General features: G+C 33.7%; 1 protein-coding gene across 2 annotated transcripts in view; it reads right to left on the reverse strand.

The window, feature by feature from the left end:
• Positions 1-2206: 2206 nt before the first annotated feature.
• The window catches only part of LOC145259952 (uncharacterized), a 90901-nt gene continuing 76314 nt past the window's right edge, over positions 2207-16793 (reverse strand). For both annotated transcript variants that reach the window (XM_080117930.1, XM_080117931.1), the window contains 6 exons: positions 16234-16388; positions 14058-14204; positions 8725-8874; positions 6137-6301; positions 4333-4478; positions 2207-3134 (listed from right to left, as the gene is read on the reverse strand). In XM_080117930.1, coding sequence (XP_079974056.1) covers positions 2746-3134; positions 4333-4478; positions 6137-6301; positions 8725-8874; positions 14058-14204; positions 16234-16388 — 1152 coding nt within the window. In that variant the 3' untranslated portion in view covers positions 2207-2745. The remainder of the gene's footprint in view (positions 3135-4332; positions 4479-6136; positions 6302-8724; positions 8875-14057; positions 14205-16233; positions 16389-16793) is intronic.

Consider the following 16793-nt stretch of genomic DNA (forward strand, 5'->3'; position numbering starts at 1 on the left):
AGAATCATCATATCAAACAAAACCAGAAGTTCAGTTTATAAACAACTAGGCAGTTCATCTTGAATCCGTACAAATAATTAATGGTGAATCGTGAAAAATGTATCTAAATTTGTTCAACTTCTCTAATGAGTTGTGGTATTCATAAATTTTCTTCCCAAAAACCACTTCTTTCCTTATTCAAATATGACTAATCAAAAAATAAAATGTTGATAAGATTAAATATGTAATCTAGAAAAAAAATCAATTTAAAATACGTTTTTAAAAATGTACTCAAATTAAAACCAAATATTTATGGTAAATCGGCCATGTTTCTCTGGGATGCATAAAAATTCCTTTCACATCGACACAAATTAATTATCTGTAATAATTATTTTCTTATGTTGCCTACCAAGCTTCCAAATTATTGATCTTTTTTCCGTTGACTAAAGAATGGCTGATGCCCTGTGCAGTTCTAGGAAGTTCACTCTTGACCCATTGCCTTCTGTCCTTTGAGTAAAGTAAAGTTCTACTTCTTTTTTATGGATATCGCTCCATACAAAGCATAAAGCCATTTAATGTAAAGAGTTAAACAAAAACAAAAAACCCAACAACTACTTGAAGGTCAAAAACTATCCAATGATCAGTGTTAGATGGATAGAGTCTGACAAAATAGTTCTTCCCCTTTGTCAGAAACACCACTCATGGAATGTGAAGACTAAATGATAAAATAGAGGAAGCAAGAGTTACAAAACTGCTAAGTTTATTGCTTATGACCTAAGGCACTCCTACTGGGGAATAATGATAGAGCTGCCCAAGCAATTTTTAATAGGCCAGTGTGCTCTTCCTTTAAAAGCACTAGCTTGACTTCCCCACTTTCCAACCTTATGTCACATCTTGCTGCAGTGGGAAGTAACACCTATTGGTTCAGGGGGCCTCTACCTACTGCTTCAATATAAGGGATATGTTCTGTTTATAAATTTCTTGATATAGGCCAAGTTTTTAAAAAAGGTATCAAAGTATGATACAGGCGTTTTTGTTTTGTTTATCAAATAAATCCTAATATATTTCTTTTTATATTGCTACAAAATCAATGCAATCAGTTATGATGTGCTTAATTTTGAGTGAAGTCTGACATGGCATACAAATAGGTTGATTTTCTTTTCTCAAGAGATATGAATGGATTAAACGTGTATGGCCCATTTTTGTTCTTGCTAGTGTAACTTTTCTTTTTAGTTTGGTGTTTTGCTCTTGCTTTTCACTTTTTGGTACTATTTCATTTGGTTTGCTGTTAGGAAATTTCAGCAAGTTTGCCATTTTTCTATTGTGGGCAAAGTCACTAAATCATGACAGGAGTTTATTTTTTTTTACTCACATTAACCCTTAACAAGGCATAACTGGATGTAAAAGGCTACTGTTTGGAACCATGCTTAAGAAAGATTAGCAAGATATTGATTTACGTTACATCTAAACTTCTGCATATCAGTACAGCCAGGGAAGCAGATAGCAGGAAAGGAATTCCAAAGTCTAGCTGTTTGAGGGGAAAAAAACTATTAGAATAGAAAGCTTTCTGGCATTTAGGGACATCGACAGCAAAACAGTGAGATTTTATTGCTAAGTGGGTTTGTCGGGGATATGTACGTCAAGGGGGCACAAGTGCAGAGTTCATCAGAGCACATTACATTAAAATATTTGTAAAACAGGCACAGACATGCAACATTGCGGTGATGGGACAGGGGTTGGAGCATACTTTATTGTGAGAAAAAAAAAAAAAATTTCTGTAGGTATTAAAAATGGTATTATTTTTGTTAAATATCATTACATGAGGAATTTTTTCAAGTTAAAATCTATTGAGAAATACACATTTTCTATTGAGAAATAGTATTGAAATTTGGAAATAGTATTTTTAGATACACTTTAAATATGTAAACATTAGGCAAAGTCATCCAATTAAGCTCAAATGAGACGGACATTTTGGATAACTTTACAATATTTACATATTTAAATATGTATTTCTCAATAAATTTTAACTTAGAAATGATTCCTTATATAATAATTTAAAAAAAATGCCTACACAAAATTTTTTTTTCTCGCAATAAACGCACGTTGTACTTTAATGACATTGCTCCACTGTGTATGTCTTAAGATCTGAGTAGGAGACTTTGTTGGTAAACTGTCTAATTGGGTTTGGAGTTCATGCTGATTACTAGAAAAACAAAACAAAAAAACATTTTTAATTTAAACTTTTATTTATAAACTTTGAGGCAGAAATCTTTACAGATCTCAAAGTCGAAAGTTGGATAAAACGATGATCCCCTCCCCCCTGCTCTGAAAAATAAAAATGGCAATGAAATGCCCAGCTCCCAACAAATGGAAAAATTTATTGGCACCTTGTAAAAATCACATAAGTAAAACGAAAATCTCTATCTGATGGATTTATATACTGTTATTACAAATAACATTCATAAGGTGTTGTGGAGATGTGCATCACACATTAAATAAAATAAATAAAAATAAAAGATGAAATTTTTTTTTAAAGAAAAGTTCTGTTTTAATCACAAAAAAAAAAAAAAAATTGATCCTAGATTTACTTTGTTAATTTGAGTGAATCATCTTTTGACTTTTACATTTGATAAAAAAAAAGAAAAAAGAAAGTGAAGCTGACAAAACAATCAAGAGACAATGAATTTGGAAGGGGAGTAGAGAGGAAGCTCTTTTCAAACTACAACATAATGAGGAGGAAGTACTAGGCAGAGGGGAACATGTGTCTCAATAGCGTTGCATGTACGCATTAAAACGAGGTTCTTGCATGCGACCGCCTATATTGTTGCCACTGCCCACCATGCTGGAGGACTGCGCATTCGGATTTACATATGTAAGGTTGTGTCCCATGTTCTGTACCATGCTCCCCGAGCCAGACCCACCACCACTACCACCCACATAACCGCCGCTGCCAGCAACTGCCCTGCTGTTTGGACGTCGGTCATGGTTGGGAGCTATATTACTGTTGACCCATCTGGTATTATTTGGACGATTCATACCACTGTTGTTTATGTTACTGTGTGGCTGAGACCAAGTGTCAACTTTTCTATCAACCCCTGAGCTCCAATGAGGTCGGTGGTCAGAAGTGGGAGGAGGAGGTGGTTGTTGTGAAACAGCTAGAATAGAAAAGAAAAGAAAAAGTATATATATACAAGACAAATTGAAATAAAATTTACAAGTTCATGAAATGTTCAAACAAGGAATATAAAAAGGTTTGTTTTTTTTTTTTTTACTTAATCCATGAACTTTCAAAGATAAGCTCTTTTCATGAGAAAAATGTTTCAATTAGTTGTTAAAAAAACAAAACAAAAAAAACTTTTCAAAGTTTTTAAAAATTTGAACAGAGGTAACCAGCAACTAATGGGATTGCATACTGGTCAATGCAAGAAAATTTGAACAGAGGTAACCAGCAACTAATGGGAATGCAATCACTGGTCAATGCAAGAAAATTTTGTCTAAACGATGCTTAGTGATCTTGTCGAGTATATAGTGCAGGCCATAAAAAAATGTGCAATGTTAATTTAAAAGCAGGCGTATAACCATGTGCTCCCATCTGCCTCACAACAATCATTAATCCGTGGTTTCATTCTCCTTCATGTTCTCTTCTGGCTGTCATTATCTCTCATATTGGCGGCTGCCGAGGGGGTGCACACAAGTATAAAAATAAAATTCCAAATACAAATTCAAGAGAAACAAAAAACCCAAACATATTCTCTATATATTGGTTGAGCTCTGGCTGTGTGTGTGTGTGTGTGTGTGTGACCTACTCGCTATGTGCTAATGCTCGCATCTGCATTCAACTGTCTCCAACTCGCAACTATCGCTCAACTATTGCAAACTCAAGAGTGCGTAAATTGTCCCTGTTGTAAAATTCACTGCCACTCCTAAAACTGTATATTGACTTGCATGTCTGTTTTTTTCTCCAAGTCGCCTGCTATACTATGATTAACAATCCTATTTCATCACCCTTTGTGTATCTTCAACAACTTCCTAATCATTGTCTTTCCACCAATCTCACTTCCTAGACCTTTGTTCTGTCGATCAAGTTATTTCCTTTTTTTTTTCAAACTTCCTAATACTTTTTTGAAAACATTAATATCACAAAAGCATTATGCTACTTTACCCCTTCATTGTTGCTTTAACTTTTGATTGCTGTATTTGTATCGGTAAGGATCCTACAGATTATAACGAATCAGCCATTATGAAACTGGAAACAAGGTAAGATGCTTAACTAGTCACCAGGAAAAAGAGTTTTTCATTTTTATTCAGAAAAGTTAAATAAAAGGGAATTTTCTTTTAAGTTTGCTTTCTTACCAGGTGAATTTCTGACTCGTCCTAATCTGTCGTGTGCGGAAATGTTTCTTCGGTCAGAATCTCTTCCTCGATCTGGTCCCAACTCTCTACGATCGCTTTCATGGTTCCGGTCATTATTGCGGTCTCTATTTAGACCGACGTCTCTCCTAAAATAAAGAAACAGTAGTGTAAGTTTTAAAGACATACTTAAATCTGATGACCTCAGAGGAAGATCAAATATGAACAATATAGGGAAGTATGCAGAAGAGAACATTTTAGTTTGGTCACATAGAAAGAATTGGTGAGAGTTCTTGGGTTAGTAAATGTAGAACGGTTGAGGTAGCAGGGTCTGTTGACAAGTGAAGGCTTAGGAAAACATAGGAGAAAGTGATAAAGATGGATTTGAGATAAAGAGGAATAAATAAGAACCTGGTCAGAGATAGATTAATTTGGAAGTCAATTTCTAAAACTCATACACCACATGTAAAACAGATGTTAAACCAATGATAAGTATGCAATTTAGATTTTATATTTTTGGTCTTTTTTTTGTTTTTAATTAAAATATTAATTTTTTTAAATTTTTTGTTAATAAAAATAAGTTTATTTGGATTTATATAATAAACTAGCAGTTCAGCCTGGCTTTGCTCGGGCCCTATGTACTGTTCATAACTTTATGTGCATATGTATATATATACATATTAAAAAGTTTGACTCATGTCCAGGTAACCTACATCTAAAATTTCAAGTGTTTAGGCCCAAAATTGGCAGAGTTTGGTAGAGTTTTCAAAAGGTCAAATTGTTGAACTTTGACCCCTTGACAACCAAATTTCTGGCCAAGAACCGCTTAAAAAGATTTTCCCAAATCTCAATACCCCTCATGTCAAATCTCGAGTCTGTAGACTGAAAATTGACAGAGTAGTTTAGTAAGAAAATGTACACACACACATAAACAGACAATTTCACTTTTATAGATATATGCTTATGAAAGTATAAAAAGAAAAGAAAGATCGGAAAATGTACCCCCCCCCAAAAAAAACAAACAAACAAAAAAAAAAAAAACAACAAAAAGAGTAAATGCACAGACGAGATATAGGCGTGAGAGAAGAAAAAACAAAGGAACTGATTTGCCTTGTTGCCACTTCTGATAGCGTTACACCAAAAAATTAAAAAGTACATTAGCTGACTACAACCAATTTATAAATTATTGGAGAAAAAGAAATATTAGCTATAAAATTTATCAATTTTTGTCCAGAATTCCCCCATGTTAAAAAACAAAAGTAAAGAATAATCTGTATGATGTACGTACCCACGACGAAACAAAAATATATTCTAAAAATTATGTAAATCAAGTACTTTTATTTTTATAAAGATAATCATTTTTAAGTGATTAATGAAAATTCGTAAGCATTACAACACAAATCCTGCAAGTTTGAATTGTTGAGTTATCTCCCTTTGTTTTTTTTTTTTTTTAAATTATTTTCAAAATGGCAGAAAAGACAGTCATGCTTTCAGACAGTTGTGCTTTTAATCTGATTTTATTTAGAAATAAAACTACTTGATTAATGTACATAACTTTTGAAATATATCTTTGTTTTGTCACATATGCACATCATACAGATTTTTCTTCATTTATATTTTTTAATATCAGGGAAAATCTAGACGTGAATCGACAATTCCAAAGTTAGAATTTTTGCAGTAGTTGAAATTATAAATCGTAAATCAAAACTTCAAGTTGAGATCTTTTTTTTTTGGTCGACTATTCAATACTGGTTACATTAGAAAATGTTTAAAAAGAGAAAAGTATTGAAAAAGCAAAAAGTGTTACCTATCAAAGCGATCATCTCTAGCAGAGACAATATCTCTCCGAGCTAGATCTCTGTCTTTACGCTCGTCAAATCTTGTAACAGCAGTATTGTCAATCGATCGAGCATCTCGACGATCATAACGTTCAACTCTTCTTTCGTAATCTCGCGGTTCAAATTCATTAAATCTGAGATAAAAAAAAAGAAGCAGTGGTAGAAAAGAAAACAAATAATATGCAAGACATACAACAGATTTGGCATTTTGGTAAGGAATAAAGTGTAGTATCTGTTTTGATGCTACACTTATTTTATTCTGAAGATGTGAAGGAGAATGTTTTTTTTAGACTAAGGCAATTTTTATTTTTATTCCAATCTAGAGTGGCCACTTTTGGAAACTATTTTCCCCCACATTAAAAACTAACCTTGTGTCTAACTTTGCTTTTGTGGGTCGGCAAGTAAATAGGAATGGAAGCTTCCTCAAATCGGAACAACAAAAAATATAATTTGAGGTTTCTAAAGATAGGTTAGACATTAAAGTTTCCTTTGTATCTTCAATAGTTTATAGGACGTATTAAACTTTTATCACAAAGGACAATGAAAAATAATAAAAGTTGCTTTAGCCTTGAGCAGGGTGTTTCCTAGCTTTCCAGGAATAAGAGATACACTAGAGATGGGTCATCAGAGATGGTTGGCCAGCATTTGATCAAGACAGCCAGCAGACTTGAGATGGAGCACACAATTCAAATTCTACAATTGAAAAAGTTAGTGTCTTTTTAAATGGGAGTTCAAGCTAAAAGATAAAGGTCTTCAATACATAATGGTTCTACAGGTAGGAGGTTCTCTATTGTGTCCATTATCCAAGAATAAGTCGGTCAGATACAGAACCAACCAGACAGGTTTTTATGTTCATAGATTGGTAGCTATGGTCTTTTCAGCTATAGTCTCAGAATATATATAATGTATATATTTTCCAACAGATAAGAGGAAGCCAGTGAAAATTGGCCCTCTGTATATCACGCTCAGTTTGGTTTTCTGGGGTTTGACAGTCAGTTGGTTTTTGGTGTCTCTTGGAAACAGATGTTTTATTTGTGGTTGAATCCATATTTGGATTTTATCAGGTTAAAATCTCTCATTGGCAAGTTTATTGTTCAGTAGGTGAAAACAACAAATACCATTGTAACCTTCAATAATTACAAACTTTATTAATTATTTTAAATGTCAGTTACAATTTTATTTGGGAGGGAAAATTCTTCTGTTGCAACACCGAGGGAGACCAAATTGACAAGATGACAGGTGAGAATTTGCTAAAAATAACGGTTAGAATATCCTTAAGTTTTTGATGTTCATAGATTTATAGCAGATTAACCGTTAACTGGCTGGTTATTATCTAAAGTGGTCAGTTTCTGGGTGTTCGAATAGGGATAGGCAAAGTGGAGATGTGGTCTTCTGTTGTAGTCCCAGAACATCTTCCTGAAAATGAGTTTGGGGGAAGGATGTCAAAGTTTATCCTTTGGGCATCTTATGATCAGTTTGGTTTTCTGAGGTTAGTTGGCTCTCTTGTCAGTAAATCATGCAGAAGCAAAACAGATAAACAGATTTTAGTTAGTGGAATGAACATAATGAAAAGAGGATCAGTCTGCCAACATACACAAGGTTGCATGTTTGTATTCATTGCAAACAACAGGTTTGCAGTGAGGAGAAATATTTGATCAAGAAAAGTGAATGAAACCAGAAATATCTCTGACTTGAGGTGAACTATGCAGAATTTAGTTCGTACACTTGAAAATAAGTTAGTGTCTCTTTAAATGCTGAGAGAGAAAGTCCTAAAAAAAATAATGGGTCAACAGATATGAGATTCCCCGCTGGGGTTATGACCCACATGAGTTTTGCTCAAATAATAGCCAGCTAGATATGGAATGCCCTAGATAGATTTTTTATGTTCATTAACTCAAGTGATCTTATCTAATGTAGTCCCAGAATCTCTCTCTCTCTCTCTATATATATATATATATATATATATATATATATATATATATATATATATATATATATATATATATATAAAAAACAAAAAAAAAAACATTTTTTATAACAAAAATCATTTTTAAGTGATTTATGGTAATTTGTAGGCATTACAACATAAATCTAGTAAGTATAAATTGTTAACTCATCCCCCCCCTTTTTTTTTAAAATGGTAGGCAAGAGTCATTTGTAGGATATGCAAAAAATTTGATTTTCTTATTTAAAAATAAACTACTTGATCAATTTTACGTGATTTTTTAAATATGATATTTTCATTTTATCATGAGTACATGATTTTTTTTTTAATATAGAGGAAATTCTGGACAAGAAACCATCGTTTTTAATTCAAAACTAAGATTTTAATGCTTTTTTAAAAATTTTTTTATTTCTGCTACCAAAACCACACAAAAGGATTCTAAAGTTTCCTTGCCTACTCAGACTGTACAAAATGAATACCCCACCCTGTCAAATAGAGACATTTGTGCATATAAAAAGATGAGCAGATGTGATGTGTTAAAAAAAAGAAGAAAAAAAAAAAACAAAAAAAAGGGGGAAAAAAAAAAACATTGGCAAAAACAAATATATTTACCGAGATTCATTCGTGAATCCATGTTCAAATCTCTTTGAAGAAGATGTATCTATGGTCGTTCTTTTCGGTTCATTCCAATATTCAGCTTCATTTTGTACATTGCTTCGTTCGTAAGATCTCTTTACGGCTCGTCTCTTCTGTTCTTCAAAACTGAAAGAGAAACTTTCACATCTCACTAATTTGTTTTTCCTGAAGACAAAAAAATAATCAAAATGAGGTTGATGGGTCATACACACAGAAGACGCTTTAAATTCAATGGAATCAACAACAGAACAAGCAGACACCATAATCATGTTGACACACCTGCTCTCGTTAGATTACCAAATTAAGGAACATTAAGTCTGGCCAGTACCAGATGGGTGACCATTTGGGAATACCAGGTGCTGTATGTAGGAGAACGTTGAGACTTCCGGCAGCAATTGCATACTACCTAGCTTTCAGTTGTTCTACTTCTAGAGTATGCTGATTGAGATGAGTGTGTCTGGCTCTGTGCAAATCGTCTTCACTTTAAACAAACTCACAGCACATGTTATCCATGATCCCCAGGATGATCAGATGGTCTTTGTCGTTCCAACGGATGAACTATATTATATTAGATGTACAAGACATTACCCGGTATTAAATGCAATGTTGAATTCCTTAAAAATAATAGGGTTTGTATTACTGTACACATAGATTCGAAAAAGTGGTCAAAAAATAAAATATACAACAAAGAAATATTAACAGCAGCTATAAAAGTTACTTTGCAACCTACCTGAATCATTTATTAGTGTTTTAAGTAGTTTTAAATGCTCTTTATTTCATACCAAATATTAACTTTTTACGAGTCGTAAGAATTCAAGATGGCCAAAATTACTACCCCCCTTCTTCTTCGAAGAGAGAAGCCTCGTTTTCAAATTATAGTTCGCGCATATTTTTGGGGGAGGAGCTTGCCTCGTTTTCAGCACGTGTCTCTGCGGACATTTTGCGTTTACATGTCTCTGCGGACATTTTGTGTTTCCATTTTTTAGAAGTTCCGTCCTCATAATGAAAGTATTTGTAAACATTACATTTAATTTAGATATTTATTGCGCACAAATACTTTTTAGTTTTTTTCTTGGGGGGGGGGGGGGATAACATATAAAGTGGTCAAAACGGTAAATATTTTTAAAAATTTACATTTTTAAGAAGTTTTGGTACTAGTGCAGAGAGTGACCTGGACGTAAATAATAACATTATTATTTAAAAAGCCATTCTTAACATGGGGAGGGGAGGGTGTTTTGTACCTATTCTATGCTTTAACCTTACAATTGAATAAAAAAGAAACACACCATAAAACTTTAATTAAACTTGGAAATACGATTTGACATGGTAAGTTTGGGAAAAGGATTTATAAATAAAAAAACTAGACAAAATACGGTTAAAAACTCGCTCAATATATGTTTCCGTGACATAGGTTGACATGTATTCAGTGGGTTTTTAACAGTATTTTGCATATTTTTTTATTTTCAACTCCTTTTCCCAAACTTACCGTGTTAAAGAGAGAGTAGGTCGCCATTCTTAATTTTCCAATACATCGATAAACATTGTATGTTTTTCGAGCTGAATAAACATATTACATTAAATATATTACTGGATGAAACATGCAGAAAAGTATGTTTGCAATATCGTGAAAATGTGATATTCGTTTTCAGCACACCCGAAAATCCCTGATGTGCTGAAAATTTCTAAAAAAAAAAAAAAAAAAAAAAAAAAAGGCTCGAGCGCAAATTGTTTTTAAATAAATGTTATCAAAGCCAAGATAAGTTACTTTTCTACCTAACTGGATATGTTTTTAGTGCTTTTATTTAATGTAACATGTTTATTCAGCTCGAAAAACATACAATGTTTATCGATGTATTGGAAAATTAAGAATGGCGACCTACTCTCTCTTTAACACGGTAAGTTTGGGAAAAGGAGTTGAAAATAAAAAAATATGCAAAATACTGTTAAAAACCCACTGAATACATGTCAACCTATGTCACGGAAACATATATTGAGCGAGTTTTTAACCGTATTCTGTCTAGTTTTTTTTTTATAAATCCTTTTCTCAAACTTACCGTGTCAAATCGTATTTCCAAGTTTAATTAAAGTTTTATGGTGTGTTTTTTTTTTATTCAATTGTAAGGTTAAAGCATAGAATAGGTACAAAACACCCTCCCCTCCCCATGTTAAGAATGGCTTTTTAAATAACGTTATTATTTACGTCCAGGTCACTCTCTGCACTAGTACCAAAACTTCTTAAAAATGTAAACTTAAAAAAATATTTACCGTTTTGACCACTTTATATGTTATCCCCCCCCACCTCCAAGAAAAAAACTAAAAAGTATTTGTGCGCAATAAATATCTAAATTAAATGTAATGTTTACAAATACTTTCATTATGAGGACGGAACTTCTAAAAAATGGAAACACAAAATGTCCGCAGAGACATGTAAACGCAAAATGTCCGCAGAGACACGTGCTGAAAACGAGGCAAGCTCCTCCCCCAAAAATATGCGCGAACTATAATTTGAAAACGAGGCTTCTCTCTTCGAAGAAGAAGGGGGGGTAGTAATTTTGGCCATCTTGAATTCTTACGACTCGTAAAAAGTTAATATTTGGTATGAAATAAAGAGCATTTAAAACTACTTAAAAACACTAATAAATGATTCAGGTAGGTTGCAAAGTAACTTTTATAGCTGCTGTTAATATTTCTTTGTTGTATATTTTATTTTTTGACCACTTTTTCGAATCTATGTGTACAGTAATACAAACCCAAATAATAGAGTAAATAAAAAACGGAAATAAACTGAGACATGTACATGCAAGTATTATGTTATTTTTTCTAAAAAGTTCACTTCTCGTAAGTAAAAAAAAAAAATATTCGAGCTGAAATCGAAACCAAAATTTAAAGACAGAGTAAAATACGATAACCATTACACCAACTTGACATGACTTAAATAGTGCTGTCAAACAAACTCATACTTAACATAAGGAAGCCGTCATATTTCATGACCGCGCATGTGTAGTCGTGAAACAGTTGAAAATGGATAAAAATCCAGTGGCCTCCCATGCACCAATTTTTCAATTTTGACCATAGCAGTTCTTTTTTTTATGGATGAAAATGGATTATAATTTTTTAAACGTCTGATTACTCTATAGGTTAAGAAATGTCCTCATAAATATCACACACACATTCCCACTTTTATAGATAAATAAATATACTATATATATATATATATATAAATAAAGTAAAGTGAGGTTTTCCCCATCTGATTGATCGATACTAACTTCATAAACAAAAGTTATATAGCAAAAATTTGTTTTATCAACCATTTTCTACCTCATATTTCGTTGAATGTCTGTTTTACAAGTTGCCATGCATTGGATGGTTTTCAGAAATAAATTTCAAAAGTAACTAATCTCTGCCAAGTCTTTTTTTTTTATCCCTGTCGCAAGTCCATTTTTATCAGTTCCTTTGACGTTTTCACTGGCTTTCCAAACCTGCTTGCTCAACTGTTCTACATCTAATAACCCCAAACTTCTAGTCTTCAAACATAGCCATATTGTTTAAGTCTACTATTCTGCACACATCTAATACCCTCCAGATTTAATCTTCCTGAGGTTATCAGAACAATTCCATTCTACAATATCGTACTTCTATTTGATCAAAATAAAATAAACTGAATGTTTTTTTCCCACACTTTTTCACCCCAAATAAGGCATATTACCAGTTGGAATGTAAGGAGATATTTGGAATCGTGTCTTACAGGGGACCGTGGAGAGTTAAGCAGCGAGATGTTTGTTCACATCATATTTAAGATTCTGCAGGTTAGTACAATCAGGGAAACAGAAAACAGAAGGAATTCCAAAGTCTAGCAGTTCGAGGGAAGAAACTATCAGAGTAAAAGGTTTTCCTGCATCTAGGGACTTCAACAGTGAAGAGGTGGGATTTTGCAGCATACTCTTTGAATGGGTGAATTGTGGCTTCGTAAAGATATAGAATACTTTGTGATGCGAGTAATTTTATAGTACAGTAGACGAAGCACACTGTCTTTGAATCAGCCCTTGGCAATGTCATCATTGTACTTGTTCCAATTCCTGTTGCCTGTGAATATTAAGTTGAGGAGTTTGAAGCATGGGTTAGGTAAGGTGTCATGGCTATCAGTGGTTTAGAAGGTTTTTTGTAGCTATTAAAGGAAAGAAGCTTAGTCTTAATATGACAGGGTCTTTCGAATGAGTCCAGTCACTAGGTGGCCTAATGATTGTCTTCACATGTGTCTCACAGTGAGATGTTTCGTTTATTGATCCATTCATCTCTTTGTCATTTCTGGGTTTTTTGATCCCTCTGCTCGTCCGGTCAGTTTGCTGCAAATGAAGAGTCCTCACCACAAACAGAATTCTGGTTTATAAACAATAATAAACTATTATTTTCTTCATACTGCCTAATCTTAGGCGACTGACTACAAGCAGTGAACGATGCCTAACCAGAGCAAGTAAAAATCACAAACCCTGTTAACAGTCTAGTCAGCACCATCACATCAGGCCTCCAAGGGCCCCCAGGCTGAGGAACGCTTGGCAGGCCCAACCGTTCAGTTTGCAGGCTAAAGCTTGAATCTCTCAGAATACTTTTTCTGAATCAAACCCCTTTACCTCTCCTCTTTCTAGAGGAGGAGTAGTTAAAAACACCTTTCTCTTTTACTCTCTTGGCCTCTCTTTGTCCCAATCACTTAACATCTCTCCCTCTCTTTCCTAGGAAGGGGAGTGAGTGGTTGCTCACACTGATATCTATGGCAGTTTTCTGGATTTCTTCACTCAATTATGTGAGGTCTATCAGTAATGCTTTTCTAAATCAAAACATCTTTGAATTTTCAAGAAGATAATCTTAATTTTGTCTCCATTTCTGAGATGATATAATACCTGGCTTGTGTGTAAGAAAATTAATGACAACACTGCGGTTGGTCTTATATCACTAGCTAGATTTTTACATTTCTTTGCACTCCCCACCCTATCTCATCTGGTCAAACATCCCTCTCACTGCAGTATGAACCTCGTTGCATACTCTCATGACACTATCATGTCAACACATGAATAGCATTAAATGTTCCCATCGACTTACGACCCCATTCCACTGCCGACTAAAAGGTAATTTTCTAGAGTTTCTGCTATTTCTTTGGCTTTCCCCTCATGTCTATTATAGAGAGTGATGTCATCAGCAAATATACCCATCTTGGATATAATTTTATCAAAGAGGTCATTTATGAATAACAGGAATAATAAAGGTCCAAGGTTTTCACTAGAGCTGATTTACCTGAAAATTGCACATTTACTTACCGGAGAATATCGGTCCGCCGTTGTTCAATACGCATTCTCTCCTGTTCAAGATATTCCCGTTCTAATTTGATTCGTTCGATCACTAATTTCGCTCTTTCAAATTTTTCTGTTTCTTGTTTTGCTTTTTCGAGTTTCTCTCTCTCGATCCTTAGAAAGAAAAACAGAACAAAAATAAAATCGTTAACAGATTTTCAGCATCAAGTAAAGAATTTTTAAAATGAAAAACAAGAAAAGGGTATCTAATTATGGCTCTATTTTACCAAAATGTGTTTTGATAGGTGGAATAGAGACATATACATTATTTTGTTAAGTCCTAATCTGATCCCTTCACCCTCCCCATAGAAGGTTAACAGCACAGGTTTGGTTTTGCTGCCTTTTCTGATTATTTTTGTTAAAAATTTTGATTCAAGTTCAACATCTTCAAATATTCTTGATGTAATTTTCTGTTTGCTTCAATTATTTTAATTTTATGACAGGACTTTTATGATGTATTTAAAAATTTTTTTAAATTAACTTTATGATATGGCTTTAATTTTAACTCGTTTTATTATGAACCTGCGTTATGTGTGTGTTCACTGTACAGGCCTCGATCATTCACTTGCTGTCCAAATTCGGTGCTTGATATAGACACTGGTTGCAACGTCAATCATGTAGTCTGTCACTGCAGTTTCACCTTTGTTGCTGATATTCGCTTTGTCTGTAAATAAAATTCTACTCCATCATATTGTTTAAACATCTGTTTTACATACTAGCATATGCTGTATGGTTTTTAGAAATTCACTTCCAAACTAAACTGTCTCTTTCTAGGTCTTTATTTCTCCCCCTTTCTTCCAAGTCTATCCTGATCACTTTCTGCAACGTTTTCCTTGGCTTTCCTCTGCAAACTGGACCGGCTACTTTAAATGTTCTACATCTATTAATCCAAGAACTTTCATCCATTATTTCAACATGGCTGAACCAACAAAGTCTTCTGTTCTGTAGACATCTTATACTATCCAGATTTAATCTTCCACCGAGGTCATCATATCTAAGCCTGTCTTTAAGATTCATGTCACACATCCATAGTATAATTCTTACATCACTTCTCTCCATGCAACGCATGCACTCAACCCTCACTGGCCAGGTTTCACTTCCACACATCACATTTTTTTTGATGTGTTAGGTTTTTTGTTCAGTGATAAGTAATTGATAACTATTTTTATTCCAATAAAAAGGTTTACTCATTAAAAATATATTTGTAATTATTGTAATTTAACATAAAAGGATTTTTCCAGTTGAGTTAACATTGAACTTTATAAAGTCAGTGCATGTGGGTACTTTAGATAATACTAAAGTAAGCATATATGGACGTATCTACCCTGATCACACTTTGTTTCAGAACAATGATAATCAAAAGAATGGAGGTAAAGGTATGGCATAATCATGTTGGCACAAGTTTCTTTTAGATTACCAAGTTGTTAATTACAATTCAAAAGCTGAATTTTTTGCGAGTTACATTTTCGAGGATTGTTAATATGATTCAAGAGTAGAACTTTTGATTTTTTTTTTCTTCCCTGTGTGCATTTTCAACTTCTCACTATAACTGTTGCGTGTTGAGGAGGGTGCACACATGCACACATGACAGCTGGTAGCAAAAACACACTGAACAACTGAGGTTAGGTTGTCAAATTTATGTTGCCAGGGGTGAAAGATCAACTATTTGACGCACACAGCAGCTGAATTTAGCACACCTGCAAAGAGCAAGTCACATGTATAGCCCAAAGAAAAAGGCAGAAGAAAGGAGAAGCAAACAGCCACCCGGCAAAGCAACATTAGCTTAGCTCGTGGTTCTATCCACCCACCTTCCTATCCACTCCATCTCTAGCTTGGCACCCACACACAAGGCAATAAAAAAATAAAAAGAATATTTTCTATATTTTTATACAAAACGAAGTTTGTGTTATGAGTTTTTTTCTGGCTGACGAAAAATCAACTGGTGTACATGTGAATGCACAACATAATGTGGTCTAACGAGTGGTCACCTGATGAGGTCTTCCATAGTCAGAAGGTTTGCCCTCAAATGTTGGACAGGGTTCTCCAAAATGAGATTGATTATTGCGAATAAAATGTGAAAATATGACAGAAAAGAGGAGTGGTTTCAATACAAACAATAACAAAAGTGAAGGTGTTAATTTACCTTAGACTTTCCGTAATCTTAGCTAATCGAAGAGCTTCATCTTTTTGTCGTCTCTTAAGTTCTCTTTGCAGGTCTCGTGCACGATCAAGTTCCCGAAGGCGACGCTCCTTTTCCTGCAATCGTCTCCGACGCATGCGATCTCTCCTACTTTCACACTAGAGAGAGAGAGAGAGAGAGAAAAAAAAAAAATTAGAATCTCTCTAAAACATAAAAAGATCAAAAACTAAAAATTAAAGTTTAGTTTTTATAAATTACCAGACTACCTGTGACCTGTTGGGTCAGTATATGTTATAGCTAGCTATGGAATAGCGAGTAGACAACGTTAATGTATTAACATGATACTTGTGACGGAAAGAAAATATTTTTAACAATAATGTAAAAGGATCAAGAATATATATATATATATATATATATATTTGTTACATAAAAGAAAAATTCATGTGAAAGTATATTAAAATAAAAAAGATATAGATAGATTTCCGAGTCGTTTCAACTTTAAACCTAATTATACTCTCAGTATATGTGTGTGTGATTATCTTCGCTTGATTTCATATACATAA

Source organism: Euprymna scolopes, chromosome 35, assembly GCF_053919585.1.
Source record: "Euprymna scolopes isolate OS-2025 chromosome 35, ASM5391958v1, whole genome shotgun sequence".
Taxonomy (NCBI): Eukaryota; Metazoa; Mollusca; class Cephalopoda; order Sepiida; family Sepiolidae; genus Euprymna; species Euprymna scolopes.